The sequence below is a fragment of the Chenopodium album genome, chromosome 11, assembly GCF_948465745.1.
Source record: "Chenopodium album chromosome 11, dcCheAlbu1.1, whole genome shotgun sequence".
Lineage (NCBI taxonomy): Eukaryota > Viridiplantae > Streptophyta > Magnoliopsida > Caryophyllales > Amaranthaceae > Chenopodium > Chenopodium album.
Genome location: NC_137844.1, coordinates 35,993,455 through 36,017,306, shown reverse-complemented (window position 1 = coordinate 36,017,306; position 23,852 = coordinate 35,993,455). Strand labels below are relative to the sequence as shown.

The window sequence follows — 23,852 nt, the reverse complement described above, 5'->3', positions numbered from 1 at the left end:
ATGCACAAGTTACTGAAAAAGAAGAAGTTCAAGAAACTTCTGAAAAAGAAAATGATAAAAACAAAGAAGATGACAGCACATCTAAGGTGTAATATTTGTATTTTAACTCAATAATTTATTTTAATAGTTATTGTATTTAACTAACATATTTTATATAAATAAATGTGTTTATTATTCTATATTATTGTATTTATTTTTATTTGTATTATTCATATGCTTTCAGGTTTTTTCTAAATCTGATGATGTTATTCAGTCTAAAGCTACAGAGGAATTTGCTTTAGCTATTTATCAAGGTCATCAGGTAATGGTTTATGTCAAAAATTATATATTTTTTTAAGGAATACTGATTGAATTAGAATAAGATTGAGTAAGTCAAGAATAAGATTGTCTTTTTCAGGAATTAAATTACTTATATCAGGAATTACATTGTTTATGTTAGGAATTTGATTGAGTTAGTCAGGAATAAACTTGTTGTATTCAGGAATTATGTTGAGTTAATCAGAAATTAAATTGAGTTCATCAGGAATAAACTAGTCACTATTATTGTGGTAGTCAGGAATTAAATTGTGTTAGTCAGGAATACTGATTGAATTAGAATAAGATTGAGTAAGTCAGGAATAAAATTGCCTTTTTCAGGAATTAAATTACTTATATCAGGAATTACATTGTTTATGTTAGGAATTTGATTGAGTTAGTCAGGAATAAACTTGTTGTATTCAGGAATTATGTTGAGTTAATCAGAAATTAAATTGAGTTCATCAGGAATAAACTAGTCACTATTATTGTGGTAGTCAGGAATAAACTTGTCATAGTCACTATTATTGTGGTAGTCAGGAATTAAATTGTGTTAGTCAGGAATAAACTTGTGGAAGTCAGGAATTAGATTATATTATTCAGGAATAAACTAACCTTGGTCAGGAATTAACTTGTCATTGTCAGGAAATAGTTTTTGTTAGTCAGGAATAAACTTGTCATAGTCACTATTATTGTGGTAGTCAGGAATTAAATTGTGTTAGTCAGGAATAAACTTGTGGAAGTCAGGAATTTGATTGTATTATTCAGGAATAAACTAACCTTGGTCAGGAATTAACTTGTCATTGTCAGGAAATAGTTTTTGTTAAACTTGTCATAGTCAGGAAATTAAATTACTTTTATTATGATTTATATTATGTAATATAGATTATTATTGTCATGGTTTAGAAGACTTTTGTTTGATATATATATATTTTTTTCTTGTAGGAAGAACAACCTCAGCCTAGGGATGCATGTGCTGTTTTAGAATTGCTGAGGAATAAAACTGTTGCTGTTGAATCTATTCCTATTCCCATTGTTTCTATACCTTTGGACTCTCCTACTGTTGCTACTGGTGACATTATTCAGATAGATAAAACTCCTGCTCCTCCTAGTATTGATGATACATACATTGATTTAATTGATGTTGATAGAATTCATGAAATAAAGGAAAGGCAGGAGGAGAGATTGGTAGCAGCAGCTGGTGGTTTAGATTGGGTTCTACCACCTATTCACAAGATTCCAATTCAGATGAAAGACAAGATTGTGTGTAGGAATTTGCAAGAAAACAAGCCATTGTATCTAAAAAGATTGACTGAACATGAATTATACATGTGTGATTACTTGTTTTTTATGCACTATTTTGAGGAGCTTGAGTTAGATCCTACTGGTGAGGATGAGGGAGTTAAGAGGCATAACGACAGTCTTTACGTAAAGGATACAGGTACTGTTATCTGTCAGTTTCCCACTGAAGATTCTGGACAGAGTGATCTTATTTTGGTAAAGGAGGAGTTCTGTTCCCTTCGTCCGTCTGAGTGGGTTAATTCTGCTATTCATGATACTTGGGCTACTGTGCTCAACATTGAAGAGTGTAAAATAACTGACAGAGGAGTTTTTCAGTATAAAAGATTTGTTTTTCAAACTGAAGTTGCTGTAAGTTTTTTTTTCCTTTCTTTACTTCATTCAGAAACCAATTTTTATTTATAATATTCTGTATTTAATATAATTTTTTGTTTTGTAGAATGTTACCTGGAGGTACTTAGAAAAAAGGGCAGTTTACAGAAAAGAAGTTGCTAACATAAAGGAAAAGGAGGCAATTTTGAAAACTTTGAAAAACCCAGTGGAGTATAATAAGTTTAAAGAGAAATTGTTAAAAATGGAGATGGATTGTACATTGAATATGCATAGAGGTGAGGACATTTATGACTGCATTAGCAACTGGGTTAGGCGTTTTCCTTCATTCAACATAGCCGAAGCCGATTTGGTAAATTTTTAACTTTATTTCTTCTTTATATATTGTATATTCAGGAATAAGCTAAACCTAATATGATTCAAGCTTTTATTAGTCAGATTTTATATTATTTTAAGTCAGGAATTATATTACTATAATCAGGAAACAATTTATTTATGTTAGTAATTAAACTGTGTTAGTAAGGAAAAAATATTATATAGTTAGGAATTAAATTGTTTTAGTCAGGAATAATATTGTTTTAGCCAGGAATAAAACTGTTTTAGTCAGGAAAAAAATTTTGTTAGTCAGTTATAAAATTTTGTAAGTCAGGAATATAAATGTTTTACTCAGATAATATGATCTTTTAACCTGTTATTTGGTTCTTTTATTCAGTTAACAAATGTATTACTTATTGTGAAAATTATGTTTTATTTATTTTGCAGCTATTCTTTCCCATCGCGTTCGATAATCATCATACTCTGCTGGTTTTCAATTTCATTGATGGTATTGGTCCAAGAATAGATTGGATAAATAACAGGACTGATATTGATCGAGATAGATTAAATGGAATAGACAGAGTGCTGGTAAGCTAATTTTAAATTAAATTTGTGAAAATTATATTTTTAGATGCTTTTAAATTTTATAATTTATATATTTATAATTACAGATTAGAGCTGTTGGTATCTTTCTGAAAAAGCATGAACATCGACATGGTGACATAAACTTGGAAGAATTGGATTGGCATGAACCTAAGTTTACATGGCAAACAAGCCATGAAAATGAGGATTGTGGCCTTTTTACATTAATGTGTATGAAAAAGTACAATGGTGTATCTGGAGGTCTTGTCGATTTGAAATATGTAAGTATTTTTTCTCCTTTGTTTTTGGATTTATAACTACTGTTTTTTAGTGTTCTTATATTGTTTTTTATATAAATTTATAGAAGCAAAATCGGAAGATATATAGATGCCAACTTGCTTATCAAATGGCTACAAGAGAAGAGAATATTTTGCGGAAGAAATTGTGGAATGATTGCATTGAGTTTTCAATTAACAAGCTTAAAATTTGGAAAGCTCAACCTGCAAGAAAGAAGCTAGAGGCCAAATATCAAAAAGAAAAGGAAGCCATTGAAAGGGAAAAAGAGAGGCAGTGGAAGTTGATGCAAAAACAAAAAGAAAAAGATGAAAAAGAGAAGCAGCAATTGGAAATTGATCAACAACTTCAGAAAAATGAAGAGGAAGAGGAAGAGGAAGAGGAAGATTAGATTTTTTTTTTTTTTAAACAATTAATCATACATGTACATATTTTTTTTTTTTTTTTTTTTTTGTAGTTAGGCATTATTTTTCTTTTGTATAGATACTTATATTTTCTATTAATCATATGTATATATTTTCTATTAAATCCGTTTTCTGTTAATCATACATCTATATATTAGTCATATATTAAACTACTTGTGTCAGAAATTAATATCAAATTTTAATTTTAAAAATTTTAAATATCAAACTTAAAATGAATAAAATGTTTGTCATAAATTAAATTACTCTTCTCAGAAATTACTTGATTTATTTTAGCAATAAATTTCTTTTGGTTAAGAATAAAATTTTGTTGGTCAGGAATAAATTTGAGTCAGTCAGCAATAAACTTCATTTAGACAGGAATTAAGTTGAGTTACTCAGGAATAAACTTGAGTTAATCAGAATTTAGTTTTTTTAAATCAGGAATAGAGTTGAGTCTGTCAGGAATAATTTTGAGTTAATCAGGAAATAGATTTTTTAAATCAGGAATAGAGTTCAGTCTGTCAGAAAAAAACTTGGGTTAGTCAGACATAAGATTTTTAAAGTCAGGAATGATATTGTGTTAGCCAGTAATACAATTGGTTTACTTAAGAATAATATTCTAGAAGTCAAGAATTAAGTCAGGAATTAAATTTCGATTATCAGAAATTAAAATGTAATAGTCAGTAATAAAATTGAGTTATCACAAATTAAATCAGGCATGAAACTGTGTAAATCAGGATTAAAATTAGTTTAGTCAGGAATAAAATTAGATTTTTAAAGTCAGGGATAAACTTCAGTTACTCAGCAATAAGATTTTTAAAGTCAGTAATAAAGTAAGGTTAGTCAGGCATAACATTTATCTGATCAGAAAATAAAATAATTTTTTTCAGAAGTAAAATCAAACCTCAAAATGGCAAAATATAGTATTGTTTAGACAAGAATAAACTTGAATTAGTCAGGAATAAACTTAAGTTAATCAGGATTAAGATTTTTTTAATCAGGAATAGAGTTCAGTCAGTCAGGAATAAACTTGACTTAGTCAGGAATAAGATGTTTATAATCAGGAATTAAAATGAGTTAGTCTGTGATACAATTAGTTTATTTAAGAATAAGATTCTAGAAGTCAAGAACTAACTCAGGAATTAAAACTCGTTTATCAGAAATTAAAATGTAATAGTCAGTAATAAAATTGAGTTATCAAAAATTAAATCAGGCATGAATTGTGTAAATCAGGATTAAAATTAGTTTAATCAGGAGTAATCAAACCCCAAAATGGCAAAATATAGTATTGTTTACAATTATCTTGAATAATAAAATAAAAAATTTGAAGATTGACTTTATGATAGGAGAAGGCAGCAATAGGGATAAATTAAATGAGTTGTGGATTAGGAGTTATTGTTCCAAACTCATTTGGATCTCTTGTTGCTGTTCTTCTTCTTTCAAAATGTCCTCTAATTCTTTTGTTCTTCTTTGGCCTTCCCTTTGTTTTTGGTCGTTTTGGATCTTTAACTGTATTTCTTCTTTCTTCTTCTTCATCAAGTTCACGAATTTTTTCTTCATTTGTTTGGAACACTTGCCTTACAGATTTGTATATTTGTTCCAAAGCATCATCACATATTTTTGATGCTTCTTCATTCCCTTGGCATACTGTCACAAGGTTGTAAAAATTCTTTGTTATTGATTGCCTCCAAGGAGTGTTTATTAATGAATAATCTGTGGTTGAATTTCCTAATAAAAAAAAAAAAAAAAAGATTACTACATTTTTGTTAGTAATAAGAATAATAATATTATAATATCAGAAATATAATTATTTATATTATGAAAATAAAAGTCAGCAACGAGCTATGTGATAATATTTTTATTTTCTGTTTCAGCCATAAATTTTCTGACAAAATTGATATTATTCCTGATAAATTTTAATTGTCAGTAGAAATGTCAAATTATTGCAAAAAGTCTAACAAAACAGAATAAAGTAATTTATTGCCTCATTGAAAATTCATTATAATGTAGAAAAAGTCATTTATTGCATCATTAAAAAGTCATTCTAATTTGACTAAGTTAATAAATTTTTCTGTTAAATTACAGATTAATTATTAATGTTCATACATAACTCTTTTCTATTTAAAGGCTGTTCTAAATTAAGTTTTTTCTATTAAAAGAGTTATATTATAACAACCTCTATTGTGTTCTATAAAAGGTGCATTCTTGTAAAAATAACTAATATTTTTCTTCATCTAATCTATCATCAAAATAATGGCTGATTTCTACGCAAATAAGGAGAAGTGTACAATTATTGTTAAACCAATTGATCGCATTAGTATGGTAAATATATTACATTAACTTTTAAATTTATAAATTTGTTTTGTGTTTTTAGTAAAGATTAAATGATATTAAAATTGATTTTTTTTTCTTTCAGGGTCTTCCTGATGATTGGAAATTTTTTCTTCTGAAATTCAAGAACTTTGTTAGAGTCTTTGCTGGGAAGAATGGCAGAGAAGATAGACATTGGGAAGTAAGAGTCTTAAGCATACCAGAAAATACAGGTTGTGGTGGTATGTTGATTGATCGTGAATGGGAAAACTTTGTAGCTGCAAACAACATAGTTGTTGGAGACAGACTTGATGTTTATCATGATCATTGTAACATTTATATTAGAATTTTTAATGCTGATGGTACTGAAAGGCTTCCTAATGAAGGAGGAAGTGGTACCAATGTATAAGTTTTTAAATATTTATATCATTTTATGTGTAAAATAAATATGATTTTATATCAGAAATAATAATAAATGTATCAGTTATTATAATATTTTGTTCATGAATAATAATATTATAATATGTTGTTCAATGTTCATTATGTTCAGGAATTAGATTGTTTTTTTCATTTATTAGAGTTGTTTTGTCAGGAATTAAATTATGTTTGTCAGGTATTTAAAATTTTTGACTACATGGGAATTAGATTGTTTCTGGAATAAAAAATTTTCAATCAGAAATTAGTTATTATAAATTAGAGAGGATCAGGAATAAGGTATATTTTTTCAGTTTTAAGATTTCTTTGGTCAGGAATTGAAATATGTATGTCAGGTATTTTAAATTTTATTCAGGTATTAATCTGAATATATCAGGAATTAAATTGTATGTTTCAGGAATAAACTTGTTTCAATCAGTAATATTATTATCTTTTTCATGTATTATACATTAAGAAAATCTATGTCAGCAAATTATTTATGACAGTAGTTAAAATGTTTATCTCAGGAATAAAGATATTTTTTTATACTAAATAAACATGAAATTAATTTTAAAATAACAAAGTATGTACGTACCTAATTCACTGCCATCCCAAATGTTTGATTTAGCAAGCTTGGTCCAACGTTTCAGAATGTATCTCTCTGGTATAGCATGTATGCTGTACATTTGCATTATCTTGATAATGTGAAAGCACAGCAATCCAGTCTCTGTGAAGCACATACAAGAACACATAAACTCATTGTTTTGAGTGTAATATATGACTTGATAGGTGTGCATATAATCTTCATCAAGAGAAACATCAAAGAATTTGACATATTGCATTGAAGTGGCTTTTTCTCTTGCATATGCTCCAAGACTTGTTTCAAATTCCAGCCTAAAATCCTTGTATATGTTTAGAGTATAAACTTCAGCTGCATGTTTTAATATCTTTGTTGTTGTTCTTGGTCTCTCAGTAGTACATCTGAAGTTGTCACTCTTTTCAGTGCTTCTCCATCTTTTCACAGTAGCCTCAAAAATATGAAAGAACTCCAAAAGCTTTGTGGTTTTGTTGGCCTTAAATGAAATTGCTCTGTTTGTTACTTCTACCCTTTGAGATGAAAGAATTCCAGCTGAGAAAATATCCTTGCTCAATGCTGTGCACCATTTATCTCGTAGACCATATAACCTATCAAACCATTCTTTTTTCTCTAGCCCATGTTTTTGAACCATCTTGTGCCAACAATCTTCAAAGTCAGATTCAGAATCACATCCACTTAAGCATTTGTGAAACATATTTTTGAATTCAGGATTTGTTTTTAAAGTACCAAAGTGTGAGACAAAATTCTTTTGCAAATGCCATAGACATAGCCTATGTCTTGAGTTTGGATAAACCTGCAACAAAATTAAAATTACTGTAGTCAGTAATATGACTATTATAATCAGAAATTAGAAACATTTAGTCAGAAATTACATAAATTATGTAAGATATTAGTATATTTTTCTCAGGCATAACAGAGTTAGAAATTAGCAATTTGATTATTTGTATAATCAGGAATTAAAACTATTTTGTCCGGAATTACAAACTTTTCCTCAGGAATTAGATAACATAGGTAAAACAATGTAATAATAATAAAAAGGAATATATTTAAAAATTATCTTTTTTTTTAATATTTTTTCTTTGTCTATAAAAGTATTATTTACTCATACATTTTGCATGTTTTTGTACTTTGGTATATTCTCTCTACTACAACAAACTTTTTTTGCAATATTCCTCAAAAATGGAAAACAATTCTCAGTCTTCTACTTCATCAAACGATCCTCAATATTTGTCAAATATGCAAAACAATTCTCAGTCTTCTACCTCAACAAACGATCCAGAAGAAAATGCAATTGATAACTTTGAAAAAAAGTTAAATGAACTGTTGGATAGAAGAGATAAAATGAAGAATGGATTGATGAAACTCTATGAAAAGGTTGAAAAGAATGAAATCGAAGAACTAAGCAAGAGAAAGAGAGCACAAGAGATATGGCAGGAAACCCAGAACAAAAAGCAGAAAGAAGAAGATCAACACAAGAAGGAAGAGAAAGAACAAAAAGAAGATCAAAAGAAAAAACAAGGTTAATATCTGAGGAAGAACATAAAGAAGATTAAGATTTTAGGGTTTTTTTTCTTTATTTTTATTTTCTGTTAATTTATAGTCACAATCAATATCATTAAAATATATGGAAAATATGATATGCTATTTTGTTTATGTTTCTGTATTTCCTGTTTTTATTATCAAAAGATTTATTTAGTAATGGTTTAAAATGATGTGGTTTTGTTGGTTTTTATTCATATATTGATTATTTTTTTTAGTATTAATAATTTTTCGTCAGGAATTATATTATTTTAGTCAAGAATTAAATATTTTTAATCAGGAATTATATTACATTAAATTATGAACATGAAATATATATTATTAGTCAAGAATTAAACAGATATTTATCAGGAATTATATAATTTCTGTCAAGTATTGATCTGTTTTTATCAGTTATTAAGTTTATTCTAATCCAGGAACAATATATTATGAAGAATAAAATTCTTACCTCTGGTATGGCGTTACTCATTGCAAGATCCTGATCAGTGAAGATTGATTTTGGTTCGATTCCACACATCGACTTTTTGAAAATTTTAAGAAGCCAAACAAATGTGTCAGTCTTTTCGTCACTTATGAATGCACATCCAAACATTGTTGTTCTCCAGTGACAGTTTATACCAACAAATGGTGCACATATCAACCCATATTTGTTTGTTCTGTATGTTGTGTCAAAGATTAAAACATCACCATAGGCTTTGAAATCTTCAAGCATTTGAGAATCTCGCCAAAAATAGCTCACGACATTGTTTTCTTCTCCAAATTTCAGTCTATAAAAGAATGAAGGATCATTATCTGCTCTCTCTTGAAGGGTATCCAATACATTCTGCATGTCTCCACCTTCAACCATACTCATTTTCACCCTTGATACATAGTTTAGGTGATCTCTCTTAGTATGACCTACACATTCTTCTCCTCCAGCTTCATTGGTGATATAATTGTAAGCATCCATTGGTTTGATACCACTTTCAACCATGCTTTCAATTAGTTCACCCATTGGTGCTGATATTTGCCTTTCTGATCTTAGATGATTACGTTGAACTGCTATAACCAATTCATGATTATGTTCCAACTCATGTGTAACAGCTTCGAAATTTCCTTCTTTGGTTTTCTTGAAACGAATATGAGCTTTGCAACCAGTTCTTGTCTCATTTACCTCCCTATCTTTTCTCTTTTTTTCATCAGTTTTACCCAATATGGGTATTTCCACTGAATGTTGTTCAGCTGCCATCTTCATTTTACCCTTTGTATGCCCTTCTTTAGAACACCTAAAATAAAACTCATACAATTGATCATTATTATCTCTTCTCTTTGTTGATTTTCTGACACTGAAACCAACAGTCCTTGAATGAGCTTTGTATAAAACAAATCCCTCATTGTAGTCTGATACAGTATAACCTGCTAGACATTTACTTATGTTTTCATCCTTCTCATATTTGTAATAATCTGCAAGAAAAGTATATATGAAACATATCATAATTTATTTCTGTCAGGAAATAAAATATTATACACAGTAAATAAATGTTCTTTAAATTTATGATACTTAAGTATTATCATGTCGTCAGGAATTACATTATTTAAATCAGGAATTATTAAATACTAGTCAGGAAATAAAATATCTCAGTCAGGATTATGTTTACATTTAATCAGGAAATAGATAATATAAGTCAGAAATAATAATATTTGTATCTGATTATAATATGTTGTTGATTATTTTTTCAGGAATTAGATTATTTATGTCACTTATTAGTTTTGTTTTGTCAGGAATTAAATTTTGTATGTCAGGTATTAAAATATTATGATATCAGAAATTAGATTATATATCAGGAATAAAATTGTTTCAATCAGAAATAAGATTACGTTTGTCAGCTTTAAGATTTCTTTGGTCAGGAAATAAAATATGTACGTCAGGAATTAATTTGAATATATCAGAAATTAAATTGTATGCTTCAGGAATAAACTTGTTTCAATCAGGAATAATATTAATTTAATTTCAGTAACAAAAAATAGTCAAAATATCAAAATAATGTTCGAATCAGAAATTAGATTATAATATTCAGGAATAAAGTTATATTAGTCAGGAAAATAGATAATAATTACTGAGGACATAAATGATATGGTCAGGTTTAAGATAAATATAGTCAGGAAATTAGAATTTAATAACTCATGACCTTCCCTCTTCTCTTTTCAAAAAACACGTAAAATCATTTACCAGACATAAAATTAATTGAATAAAAATGAAATGAATTTACTATAAAAGAGGTTAATTATAAATGAAAAGACATAATTGAAAAGGTATGACTCTCCCTCTTCCAAAACACTGCATCTATTCACATTCTTAACATTATATATAAGTAACCATATTGTTAACAAACTATATTCAAAAAAACAAAAACAAAAATTCATATAAACTGCTTCAGTTAGAAATTTTAATTAATCTCATAAGAATTTAACTACTGCTATTACAAAAGGTATATTTTTTTTCGTATTATGATTATACCTTTGTTACTGTTGTTTTATTGAGTTTTGTTATGATTTATGTTTTCATTTTGTTTTGTTTAGATGGCTAATCAAATCCCACACCCAATTGACGCCTTAGAAGATGCACATCCAGCAATGGCTGTTGAAGAAATACTTTGCATGCATATTTTCCCTAGGTGCACATTCAAAGCCCAGGCAATGATTAACTGTACATGTAGATATTATAATGAATTATGGTATTATAAATATTGGATTCCAGAAACAGTAAGAAGAAATCATAATTCAAATGAATGGTGGGTTGCATATGACATTATGAGGCATAAGGGTTATGGGTTTCATAATGGCATGGTGCAAGACTGGGCTGAATTTCTGAATGGATTACGTTTTGTTTTTGCTGAAGAAGATGCCAGCAAATTAAAGAGAAAAAGAGAAGAGGCAAATCATCCATGCAGAGAGGCAAAAAGAATTAAAATTGAGGAAGATTATCTTTGTAGTTTATTTTCAATGTTTTGTACTTTATCATAATTAAATAACATTTCAGTAATATATAATTTGGAAATTTAGTTTATGTATTTTATTATTTGAAATTTAGTTTATGTATTTTATTTTTGGAAATTTGGTTGATGTTATTTTATTTTTGGAAATTTGGTTGATGTTATTTTCTTTTTTGTTTTAGTTGATGATATCAGTAGCTTATACTCAGGAATTAGCATATCTTAAACAGGAATTAAATTCAGAAATAAAATTAACTCAGTCAGGTTTAAGATAACATTAGTCAGGAAATAGATAATAATAGTCAGTAATTAAATGTTTGAAAATTTATTATACCAAGGAATTACATTATGTTATTCAGGAATTAAATAGTTCTTGTCAGGAATTACATGATGTTAGTCAGGAATTAGATATGTATAGTCAGTTTAAAAATAATAATATTTTGATACATTATAACTCGTCAGGTTTAATATAATATTAGTCAGAAAATAGATAATAATATTCAGGAATAATAATAATAATAGAGTAATTACATCATGTTAGTCAGGAATTAGATAGTTCTTCTCAGAAAAAAGATATGTATGGTCAGTTTAAAAATAATAATATTCAGGAATAATAATATCTATATTTAAATAGAGTAATTACATCATGTTAGTCAGGAATTAGATAGTTCTTGTCAGAAAAAAGATATGTATGGTCAGTTTAAAAATAATAATATTTTGATACATTACAACTCGTCAGGTTTAATATAATATTAGTCAGAAAAAAGATAATAATATTCAGGAATAATAATATGAATATTTAAATAGAGTAATTTAATGTTTTAAGATTTATAACATTAGTCAGAAATTAGCATATATTAGTCAGGAATTAGATAATTATTGTCAGAAAACAGATATGGATAGTCAGTTTTAGGATAATAATATTCTCATGTATTATAACTTAGTTAGGTTTAAGATAATATTAGTCAGAAAATAGAATTATCTGTATACCTATTATACTTGCAGTATCTTCATCTCTTTCTGCATCATCTCTTTCTTCATTTATATTTTCTTCTAGAATAACATTATCTGCTGCATTCATCATTAATGTTAGTATATTTGAATTTCAATCTGAAATTATCAAAAATAGTTTTGCATGCAAATCATAAGTTGAAATTGAATTCGATCGAATACTATAGTAAACTGAGTATCTGAAAATAAATTAGGCTTGATTTCAAATTATAAGTCGAAATTAACTACAATCTGAAATTCGATTGGCATTAATTGGTAATAATAAGTAGAAATTAACTCCAATTTAAATATGATCTGATATTAAATTGAAATTTAATACGATCTGAAATTCAATTTGGCTTGCATGCGAATTATAAGTCGAAATTCATATTTCAAAATCGGTATAATACAATCTGAAATCATGCGAATTATAAATCGAAATCAATATTATATGAAATTTGAAATTACATGCAAAGAAAATTATGAATTAGATTGTACCTTTTTCAGCAGTAATTGAGCTGCAAATTGATTCTATAGGTGAATCAGAATCTCCTTCAATCATCATCCTATTGTTTGATTTCTCCATGTTTTTCTGGAATTTGCAGATTTGAATTATATGAATTTTGCAGATTTGAATTTTATGAAATTTTGGGAAAATGAAGTGGTTGAATTTCAATGAATGACGGCGCTCGAAATTTTATGAAAAAGATTAAAATGATGAAAACGACAAAATTAAGACAATTTATAAAATGGCGCGCGGGCTTTGGTCGGGTTGGTCAGGCCCGCGCCTTTTTAATTAATGAGCCCGGACTCACGTGAGTCCGGTCTCACGCAAAACGTTTCGAATTAAAAAGGTTGAATTATCAATTATGTATTGTTGTACTACGTATCATATAACTACGTAGCGGTGCACAATAAGTGGTACAGAATCTCAAATGAAGCAATGCAAGCGGTAAATGGTTGGTGAAATTTGGAATACCAAAATTACGAAAACTCAACTACTCAAATTATAATGTAGCTAATGTGGGGCTTGTTCTATGTAGTTAAGGATTCTTTCCTAAATTCATTTTTTCTTTGATAGGTAACAAGAACGATTTATAATTTGGCTTTTTTTATATAGTTAAGGATTCTATTCTAAATTTTTATTTCTTTTTTGTTAGGTAACAAGAACGATCTGATAGAATTGGAATTTTTTAAAGGTCAACCTAATCAGTATCAGTGATTAGGTACTTTAATTTTATTACTCTCTGTGTTTTAATAAGTGTTACACTTACCAAATCCGGCTATGTTTTAATAAGTGTTACACTTTCATTTTTGGCAAAAAAGTACATTTAAATATTATATCTCTCTCCTCTCATTATCCCCACCCAAACACACGTACTACTACTTTTTTTTTTATTATATCTTTCCTCTTACATTCATTACTTTTCAATAAACTATTAACCGCATTATTTTTTTTTTTTACAATTTTTTAATAATTCAACTACCCACTTACTTCTTATTTTATCTAAGTCAATTAAATTGCCCTAAACTTTATGCCGGTCAAATTGTACACTTATTAAAACATAGAGGGAGTATACGGAAAAGGATAAGGGTATCCCATCCTAAAATTCGTTCTTTAATATCTATTAGTTGTTGCACTTTCTAATTTGCTTTAAATTATTCTAAAGAATAGTTTGTTACATTTCTTTTTCCGAGTGATTTCCGTGGATATGGTTCAAAGAATTCAAAATTCCTCAATTACTCTATATTTTATCGAAATTCCTACATACTGTCCACGTCATCCAACCTCTTCAAATTTGATTTTTTTTTTTCTAGTTAAGAGTCTTGCATAAAACCGCTAATTCAATTAGCGGTTATATGTTATATTAAACCCACACTTTTTGTAAGGTGACTTTTTTTTTTACTCAGATAAACCGTTAATTGAATTAAAAAAATAATAATAATAAATAAATTAAGAAAAAAAACTTATTTAAATAGGATAGATGACGTGGACGGTATGTAGGGAAATTTTATAAAAAGTAGTGAATCGTGGAATTTTGATTTTTTTGAACAATATTCATGAATCACTCTCTTTTTCCACCTACCTCACAAAATAAGTTGACATGTAACATTTGTCATTTATTTTTTAAGGTCTCGTTCACTTTATCTTATTTTTGCTGAACTGAAATTATTTTTATTGAAATAAAATTATATTTGCTGAACTTAAATTATTTTTACTGAACTTAAATTAATTTTACTGAATTGAATTATTTTTGCTGAACTGAAATTATTTTTACTGATTTTCTATTATAATTCTTCTTTAAGAAAGCTAAATTTTACTGAACTGAACTTATTTTTACTGAACTGAAATTATTTTTAATGAACTGAAATTAATTTTACTGAACTGAACTTATTTTTGCTGAACTGAAATTATTTTTACTTAATATTATTTTTTTATGGTGAAGTGAATAGGGCCTAAGTTATATTACAATAAGATATATACTTGTAAGACCCTGTTACTTCACCTTTAAAAAATAATATTCAGTAAAAATAATTTCACTTCAACAAAAATAATTTCAGTTTAGTAAAAATAATTTCAGTTCAATAAAATTAAGTAACTATAAAGAAGAAATATACTCCGTAATAGTGAATCAATTTAAATAATTTCAGTTCAATAAAAAATAATTTAAATTCAGTAAAGATAATTTCAATTCGATAACATTAATTTCAGTTCAACAAAAATTAGGTGAAGTAAACGCGGTCTAATACTCCATAAAGTTTTGAAAGAGTGAACGACTTATTTTATCCCTTAATTTAAAAAAAAAAAAAGGTATTTTCCCTTAACGATTCTCATATTCTCTCCAAGTTTCATTGGATATATTAAGAGTTGTATTTGCCCGTAAAAAAAAAAGAATTGTATTTGATAAATAGTTTGTATAAAATTTTGCAGGAAGGGTGAATGTTTTTTTTTTTTTTGATTGGCGGTAACATTATTTTTTCTATTTCATAAATTTAATCTTTCATTGATATTGCTTGAATATATGATTTATTTTGGACTTTCTTATTAAAAGATTGATTGAATTTTTACATTAAAATTAAAATTAGCTTTATTTAACTTTGAGGGGGTATTGAAAGTAGTTTAAAAATTAGAAACCAACTTTCATTCCTCCCTTCCCCTTCCCTTTATATAATAAAGAGATCAATTAAATTTTGATTAATGAAGTAAAATAATGTGCTCTCTTTTAATGTTATAAAGTTATTTTTGTTGAATAATTTAGAGTATTGTGGACTAAATACATGTTAATTAATTAATTTACTTAGGCAATGGTGTTGTGAATTAATTAATCAAGATTATTAGAGTTAATGACCTTGGTAGAAAAGAATAAAGTTTCTTTGAGAAAAAAGGAAAAAAAAACTTACACTCGGTAAAGAGAAGACAAGGAAGTCCGGTCAGCCGCCCGGTTAGGGTGGTGCTCGCCCGACTGGGCGCGTGAGTGAACTCCAAATTGCAAAGCTGCTGCCCGGTTTGGGATTTATAGCCCGGTCGGGCGCGTGTCTTGGTTCCACGATATTTGACGGTTTGCTTTGTTAAATTTGGCAGTTATCGTTCACGACTTTTGGTGATTTTTACTCTAATATAAAATATGTTCATTGAACATATGTTGTCAGGATCTTTTTAAAGGAGAAAAGTCAGATTTCTTTTTTTCCTTGAAAGCTTTTGCAACTTTAATTATCATCGTCATAAATTATCATATAAATATGGTTACATTAGATCACAAACATACTACACACTGTAGTGATTGTCTTCGTTGTATCTCTTAGTAATTTCGTGATACCCGGTGTGTAAATTCAAGGTTGAAATATTAATTTGGGAAACTGATTTCGTACGTTCAGGCCTCGAAGTGTTAATTGTCCAATTTTCTGTCATTTTTGTGACCCGGTAATACAATTTCCCCAACAATCCAAAGTAATAATTTCCTACAAAGATGACATGGTGTAAGAATTATCATACAATTTCCATAATTTGGACAAATTAAGAGGAGTGGCTATAAGAAGATGGTAAAAGTTCGTTATTGCAATTTGATGACATATCTTGGAGTAGTGTTTGCTCACATCCCCGAAGTTAATGGAGGAGGAAGACGAGATGTTGGAGGCCACAAGGAAGAAGATCAAGTGGAAGAACGGTTTGTTCGGTACAATCGATACGATGCAATTCGCGGTAATTAATTATTGTGTTTATCCATCGCGAATTGGTTAATATTTCTAGTTTTCTATATTATTATATTTTTTCATGCTTGAAATGATGAATGGTGTGATTATATTCATTGTTTGATTATTTATTTTATGATTATTTAGCATGGATGATTTATTATCAATTATGATTTTATTTGATGATGGCTTTTTATAGAAAGTATTAACATATATTTATTATGTTAATTGTTATATAATATGTATATTGATATTGATTTTATATATGCTAATTGTGATTCGTGGATTGTTGACTATCGATGGTAATTAATGTGGCAAGAGTAATGCTTTAATAAAATATTTGTTGGTCTATACATGGTAAAAGGTCTGTTGTAGTTTTCAATGGGTCATGCAGTAATGACTAATGGCCACAGTAGTTAGAATAGTTTTGAGGTAATTCGAATGTCTTGATTCAATTCAATTGATGCTTACTTCGATAGTTCATGAACATATTAATGTGGATAGTTTGGTATATACTATTGATGATTTAATTTATTCAAGTTTTGATTTTATTGTTTTATTTTACAAGAATATGATTTATTTTATATTTTATGGTGTTGTCTTGTGTAATTATATTATGTAATTTCAGTAGTATAAGTATATGTATATGAAACAAATTTGATGGCAATGAGGAATTTGTCAAATTTGTATATATGGTGTATTAATTCTTATGCATGAAACTGATTTTGGTTTATGATGAGTAAATTAGATGTATTTATCTTCGTGATGTCCATGTTTTGGAGGAAGAATTTAATTCTTAAATGTCACGATGAAAGGATAGATGTATTGACAAAATATTGGTTTATTTTGTTGGTTTGAATATGTCATGTATTGTTGCGGTTAAGCCAAGTAAGTTATGATATATTTGTATATTTATTTTATTTCATTGGTGTTGTCATATTATTGATGTTTGTTTATGTTTTAATTCTCTCATTTAAATCAAATGTGAAAAGAATAATTTATTGCTTGATTAAGTGCATTTGTGTTTTCATAGCATACTTTCCTTAGGCAATATAAAGTTTTTAGCAACTGTCATTGATGTTTTTCAAGATGTTGCTATGTTTATTTATTGTATTCTAAGGATGAAACCTAGACATATTTAAAATCTACCAAGTGAATAGTAGAGTTGTAAACTAACGGAAAGTTTAAAAGTTTAAGAAACGATATAGGACGTGAATATTATAAGCCAAGTTATTTCCAATCTAGAGGTTTAGTACATGAATCTACCGCGGAATTTACACCACAACAAATTGGTGTAGCGGAAAGGAAGAATAGGACACTAGAAGAAATGAATAATTCTATGTTGTCATATTCGGTTTTAAGTGATGGATTATGGGGTGGAGCCATTTTAATGGCTTGTTACGTGTTAAATCGTGTTCCCTTGAAAGGGAAGGATGTTACCCCGTATGAGCTATGGTATAAAATCAAACCAAACTTAAGTCATCTCAAAGTTTGGGGTTGTAGGGCAATTGTTAAAATGCCGGAACCTAAATGTAAAAGTTAAGTGAAAGAGGAGTTAAATGCATTTTATAGGATATCCAGAACATAGCAAATCCTATAGGTTCTATGTAATAGAGCAAAATGACTTTTGGTTGGTTCACACCACCATTGAGTCAAGGGATGCATGGTTTGATGAAATTAGATTTTCTTCAATTCCTAGATCAAAGGATGTAACTCTAAATACCAATGCTCAAAGTTTTGATCAAGGTTTCGTTGATCAAGAGGTGGATGACCAAACTCATTTACATGAGGCATCTACATCATCATCACAATTAAGGATAAGTAAGAGGCCAAGGAAATGAAAAAAATCTTTTGGACCGAATTTTCATGTGTACTAGGTTGAAGGATCAAGGGATAAAGTTTCACTACAACATCCATATAGTTTAATGTGGAAGATGATCCTTTAACATATGAAGAATCTATGAAGTCTTAGGATGCTCCATTTTAAAAGGAAGCAATTAATGATGAGATGAAATCTATCATGGGAAACAACACTTGGGTTTTAGCTAATTTATCGCCTAGTTTAAACCAATAGGGTGCAAATGGATCTTAAAAAGAAATCGAGGATTGATAGAACTGTTGAAAAGTTCAAGGCCTGGTTAGTGGCACAAGGTTTTATGTAAAAGCCCGGTATCGGTTATTTTGATACATATGTGCCTGTAGCTAGAATCTCAACTATTAGATTGTTAATTGCACTTGCGGAAATTAAAAATCTAGTGATCCATCAAATGGATGTCAAGACCGTGTTCTTGAATAGAGATCTAGAAAAAGAGGTTTATGTGCGACAACCGGTAGAGTTTGTTGTGGAAGGCCAATAGGCAAAAATTTGCAAGTTAAATTAAATCAGTGTATAGGCACTTAAGCAATGACATCAATAGTTTGATGGGTAGTGTTTTCTAATGGTTTTAAGTTATACAATTTAGATATGTGTGTATAGCAAATTTAATGACAACGGTTAAGGTGTCATAATTTGTTTATATGTAGATGACTTGTAGATCTTTGGATGGAACGAATTTGTCACAAGTTAAAATGACAAAATCCTTCCTTAGTTCACAGTTTTCCATGAAGGCCATGGGAAAAAGAGGATGTCATATTGGGCATAAGAATAAAGAAAGGAAAAGGTAAGTTGTTTTTGTCACAATCTCATTACATTGAGAAAGTGCTCAAGAAGTTCAATGTTAGTGAAAGTTTGACCTTTCTTTATTCAACACCTATGGATCCTCGCATAAAGTTATTACCTAGTAATGCTAATGCAGTTTCACAACTGGAATATGCTAGAGCATAGGATGTTTGATGTATGCCATGACAAGTACTAGGCCGGATATCGCTTATGCGATTGGTCAAATGAGTAGGTTTACTAGTAATCCTAGAATGCTACATTGGCAAATTGATCATTGTTTGTTGAAGTACTTGAATAAAATCATGGATTATGGTTTGTGTTATAGAGGGTATTCTTCGGTTGTTGAAGGATATTTGGATGCAAGTTGGATCTCAAATAGAGATCATTCATCCACAAGTGGATGGGTATTCCCATATGGGGGAGGTGCCATTTCATGGGCATCTAAGAAGCAAATTAACTTGCATTGCGGATTCCATAAGACATTGGAGTTCATTGCATTACATTCCGTTGGTAAAGAAGCAGAATGGTTAAGGGTTTTAATGCATGATGAGATTTCTTTGTTGCAAAAGCCAATATCACTAATAGTGATGAATTGTGATAACAATGTAATTTTTGGATAAGGCATATAGCTAAGTGTAAGATGGTGAGTTAAGGTATATTGATGTAAAGTATAGTAACATCAAGGACTTAACAAGGATAGTGTAAAAACTATTGTTTATTTTCGTACGAAGTTTAGTCTCACCAATTGCTTCAAAAAGCATGGGTAAGAGATGTTAATAAAAGGATGGCAATAGTTTTAGATTGGAGCCCTATGGTAATCACAAATAAGGGAATCTCAACTTAACGCCCAATATGACGTTGGGTCTTAAGTTCAATGAGATTAATTCTCTTAGTTGATGATTGAGAACTTGTTTAATCATCCAAGGTTAAGTTCCGGTTTTACTGTGATGAAAAGAGCTTGTTTTAACTTAATAGAATTCCTGATATACTGCTGGTCACAAGAGCATGTTTGGAAGTCTACCTATGTAAGTACGAAGTTTAGCCGCTTCAAGGAGCTATTGGAGCATAGCTTTGAAGTACTTACGAAAAGATAGGGACATATGGCTTTACGTGTTAAGTATTAATGTAATCATGTAATTTATCTTGTGTGTGTAATATCTTCATGAATCCAATATGTATTGCTTTTGGTTCAATCGTTTTATGACACCAAATGGATACGGGTTCTTGGAATGTCTATTGCACTAAGTGGAAGTTCAAGTCTTTGTACACTTTCATTTATGCACGAGATTGCTTTTATGATGATGATGTTTTGCAAAGAATCTAGGTTTATGCTCTAAATGGGGGAGGATTGTTGAATAATTTAGAGAATTGTGGACTAAATACATGTTAATTAATTAATTTACTTAATTAGACAATGGTGTTGTGAATTAATTAATCAAAATTATTATAGTTAATGACCCTGGTCGAAAAGAATAAAGTTTCCTTGAGAAAAAAGGAAAAAAACTTAAACTCGGTAAAGAGAAGACAAGGCAGCCCGGTCAGCCGCCCGGTCAGGGTGGTACTCGCCCGACCGGGCGCGAGAGTGAACTCCAAATTGCAAAGCTGCTGCCCGGTTTTGGGATTTATAGCCCGGTCGGGCGCGTGTCTTGGTTCCACGATGTTTGACGGTTTGCTTTGTTAAATTTGGCAGTTATTGTTCATGACGTTTGGTGATTTTTACTCTAATATAAAATATGTTCATTGAACATATGTTGTCAGGACCTTTTTAAAGGAGAAAAGTCAGATTTCCTTTTTTTTTTCTTGAAAGCTTTTGCAACTTTAATTATCATCATCATAAATTGTCATATAAGTATGGAAACATTAGATCACAAACATACTACACACTGTTGTGATTGTATTCGTTGTATCTGCTAGTAATTTTGTGATATCCGGTGTGTAAATTCAGGGTCGAAATATTAATTTGGGAAACTGATTTCGTACGTTCAGGCCTCGAAGTGTTAATTTGTCCAATTTCATGTCATTTTTGTAACCCGGTAATACAATTTCCCCAATAATTTTAACATAAAATTTGTGAGAATTTATATATAATTAAGGTCCTAATAACTTAATTTCCCTTAACTTATCTTCTTATGGAATATCTTACCTAAACTTATTGTGTCTTAAAAGGTATCTTATCATCTAAAGATCTTACATTGAACGGATCTAAAATTTTTCTAATATTTTGGATTTATAATGTGAATATATCAAAATATATAATCCTTGTATCCTATATAGGATTTTACACTTCATTTTTCCAACTGCCCCTAATTAAATTCTACTTGTATAAATTTGGCTAAGCCGGTCCCTTTGTTACCAATTTCCACTACAACCAATTAAAAAGTTAGGGCCTTCACGGCTTCACTAAATTTTTTCTACACACCTAATGTTGAGTAATTAGGTTTTGATGATTGTAAATTAATGATGATTATCAATCTAATGTGTTTGTTAAATTGTGCATATGAAGAACAAGTTATGCTTGGAATGAGATACAAGGAACCTAAGCTATGACAAGTATATATATAAGGAACTTGAGCAATTTAGGATAAGAAATGAAGGAACAAGAACAATGATGAAAGTTATGGTTGATAAGCATGATGATGGCTAAGGAACCATGAAGGTAACTATGTAAATAGGTGTTTGCATATGTTAACTTCATGAGGTAAGTACCCTATCCATACATGAGTCATATATGCATAGGAGTATTTACGTAGCTTTAAGTTTAATTAGTTCTCTCACTTGAAGTTTGTTTATGACAAACAAACTTCAATCTAATATTTCACTTAACTGTTTATGTGAAGACATGAATTGACTTAAGTGAAGTCAATGGGTTGGAACATAGAAGACATCAAGAGGAACAAGAGAGAATGAATGAACCTAAAGCAGGTTCTCCCATGAGAACTAAACCACGAAGGAACCTGAAGATATTCTCCAACGAGATGCAGAAGGAACCTTAGGAAGGCTTTCCCATGAGAGACGGAGCATGTTTCCTAACAGGTACATGAGGTGTTTCCTAACAGGTACACACAAGGAGATTACTAACAAAAGCATGATAGCAAGCTAAAGAGTGAAGATTGGACTGCGAAGATGACAGCAAGTTCCAGAGGAACTTGGTCTGCGGTTCCAGAATTGGAACGTTGCCCCAATGTCTAGAATACATCAATACTACAAGATTCCAGAACAAGAGTTTCAGAGAAGCAACATGAAGACGGAGAAATTGAAGTATATCGCTTTAAGATTCATGTAAGTATGTTGGACATAAAAGTCATTCTGAAACAAGCCTATAAAACCAAGGTGAACTCCTGATAGTCAATGAAATTAGAGTTACTGACTTGTTAGGAACTCAGAGACTGTCAGAGTTTCGGAATCTAATAGGAACTTAAGTTTGCATGTCTTTAAGAGACGGTTTTAATGATATAAATATTTACCTAATACGTGCATATCTTTTAGGGATTTGGTTTTACAGAACAAATATATTTATTTTCTAATAAATCCCTTTTGGAAAAAGATAAGTTATTTTTGGAATGAACTTTCAGCAAAAATAAATTTTGAATAAAATCTGATTTCATGGTTAGTATAATCTTTTGGAAAAAGATAAGCTAGTATATTTGGAAAATATAAGTTTGAAATAAAATATGATTTTATGGTAAATATATCTTATTATTATCGATAGAATATATTCCTAACAAAAAGATATATTTTTGGAAAACTTATTTTGGAAAATATCTTTTGAACATATATTTTGATAAAACTTATCTTTTACAAAAAGAATGATTTGTGTGTACTATAAGTATGCTCATATGTATTCATTCAAAGTTGAGGTTGACGAAGTGGAGTGGTCATACTTAATGGTTTAATCCTTCACCACGAAGCTAACTCAGACCTCCAAGTCAAAGTTCCGGGGTTAGGGTTTGGTTTTGGTTAGTCCAGTCAAGTCCAGACAGATCTCGTGTTTCCAACATATTAGTTTTATCTCTTTATTCATTTATATGTATTTAGAGTTATTCTTTGAGATCTTGTAATAAAGGAAAAAAGGGTTCTTAGTATTTTATGTATTGGGGTGTGAGAGTTCACGAGGATTCTCGTTATTGTAATTGAGATATTGCAAAGTGTGAGCTTCTAGGGTGAGGCCGAGTGAATAGTGCTCTGGGAGTACTGAGTGGAATCTAAGTCTGGGACTTAGGTTGGGTAGGATAGGGTTCTATCGAGTAGCAAGTTTTTGGGTAGGAATTTGTGAGAAAGGTCTGATTGTAATAGGTTGCAACTAGGAGTGTTTGGCCTATTATAGTGGATTAATTTGGTTTGAAATCCCTTGGAGGGTCGAGGTTTTACTTCAAGTTAGGCCCTGGATGGTTTCCTCGTAAAATTTGCTTTTCATTGTCTGAGTTCCTAACAACAATCAGTTTTATATTCCGCAAAAAATAGACACTAGGAACATACTACAATTCACCCCCCTCTTGTAGTATACCATCCGAAATAACACCTAACTTTTAATAAAATTATAAAAACTATATATTTCACACTATTCTGATAAATATAATTGATAACTAAACAACTTATAAGTTATCACTTAAACTATGTCTCATAACAATTATAACCATCAACTAATAATAAGCAATTAATAT

The 23,852-nt window shown here is 29.4% G+C and overlaps 1 protein-coding gene across 1 annotated transcript; it reads right to left on the bottom strand.

Moving 5' to 3' along the window:
• Window positions 1-3,299: 3,299 nt before the first annotated feature.
• LOC145566549 (protein FAR1-RELATED SEQUENCE 5-like) lies at window positions 3,300-12,432 on the bottom strand. Its single transcript, XM_081625934.1, has 5 exons — window positions 12,342-12,432; window positions 8,828-9,822; window positions 6,838-7,633; window positions 4,945-5,246; window positions 3,300-3,320 (listed from the first exon to the last, which is right to left on the bottom strand). Exons 1-5 carry the CDS (start codon window positions 12,430-12,432, stop codon window positions 3,300-3,302), a joined length of 2,205 nt encoding a protein of 734 aa, XP_081482060.1.
• Window positions 12,433-23,852: the final 11,420 nt, after the last annotated feature.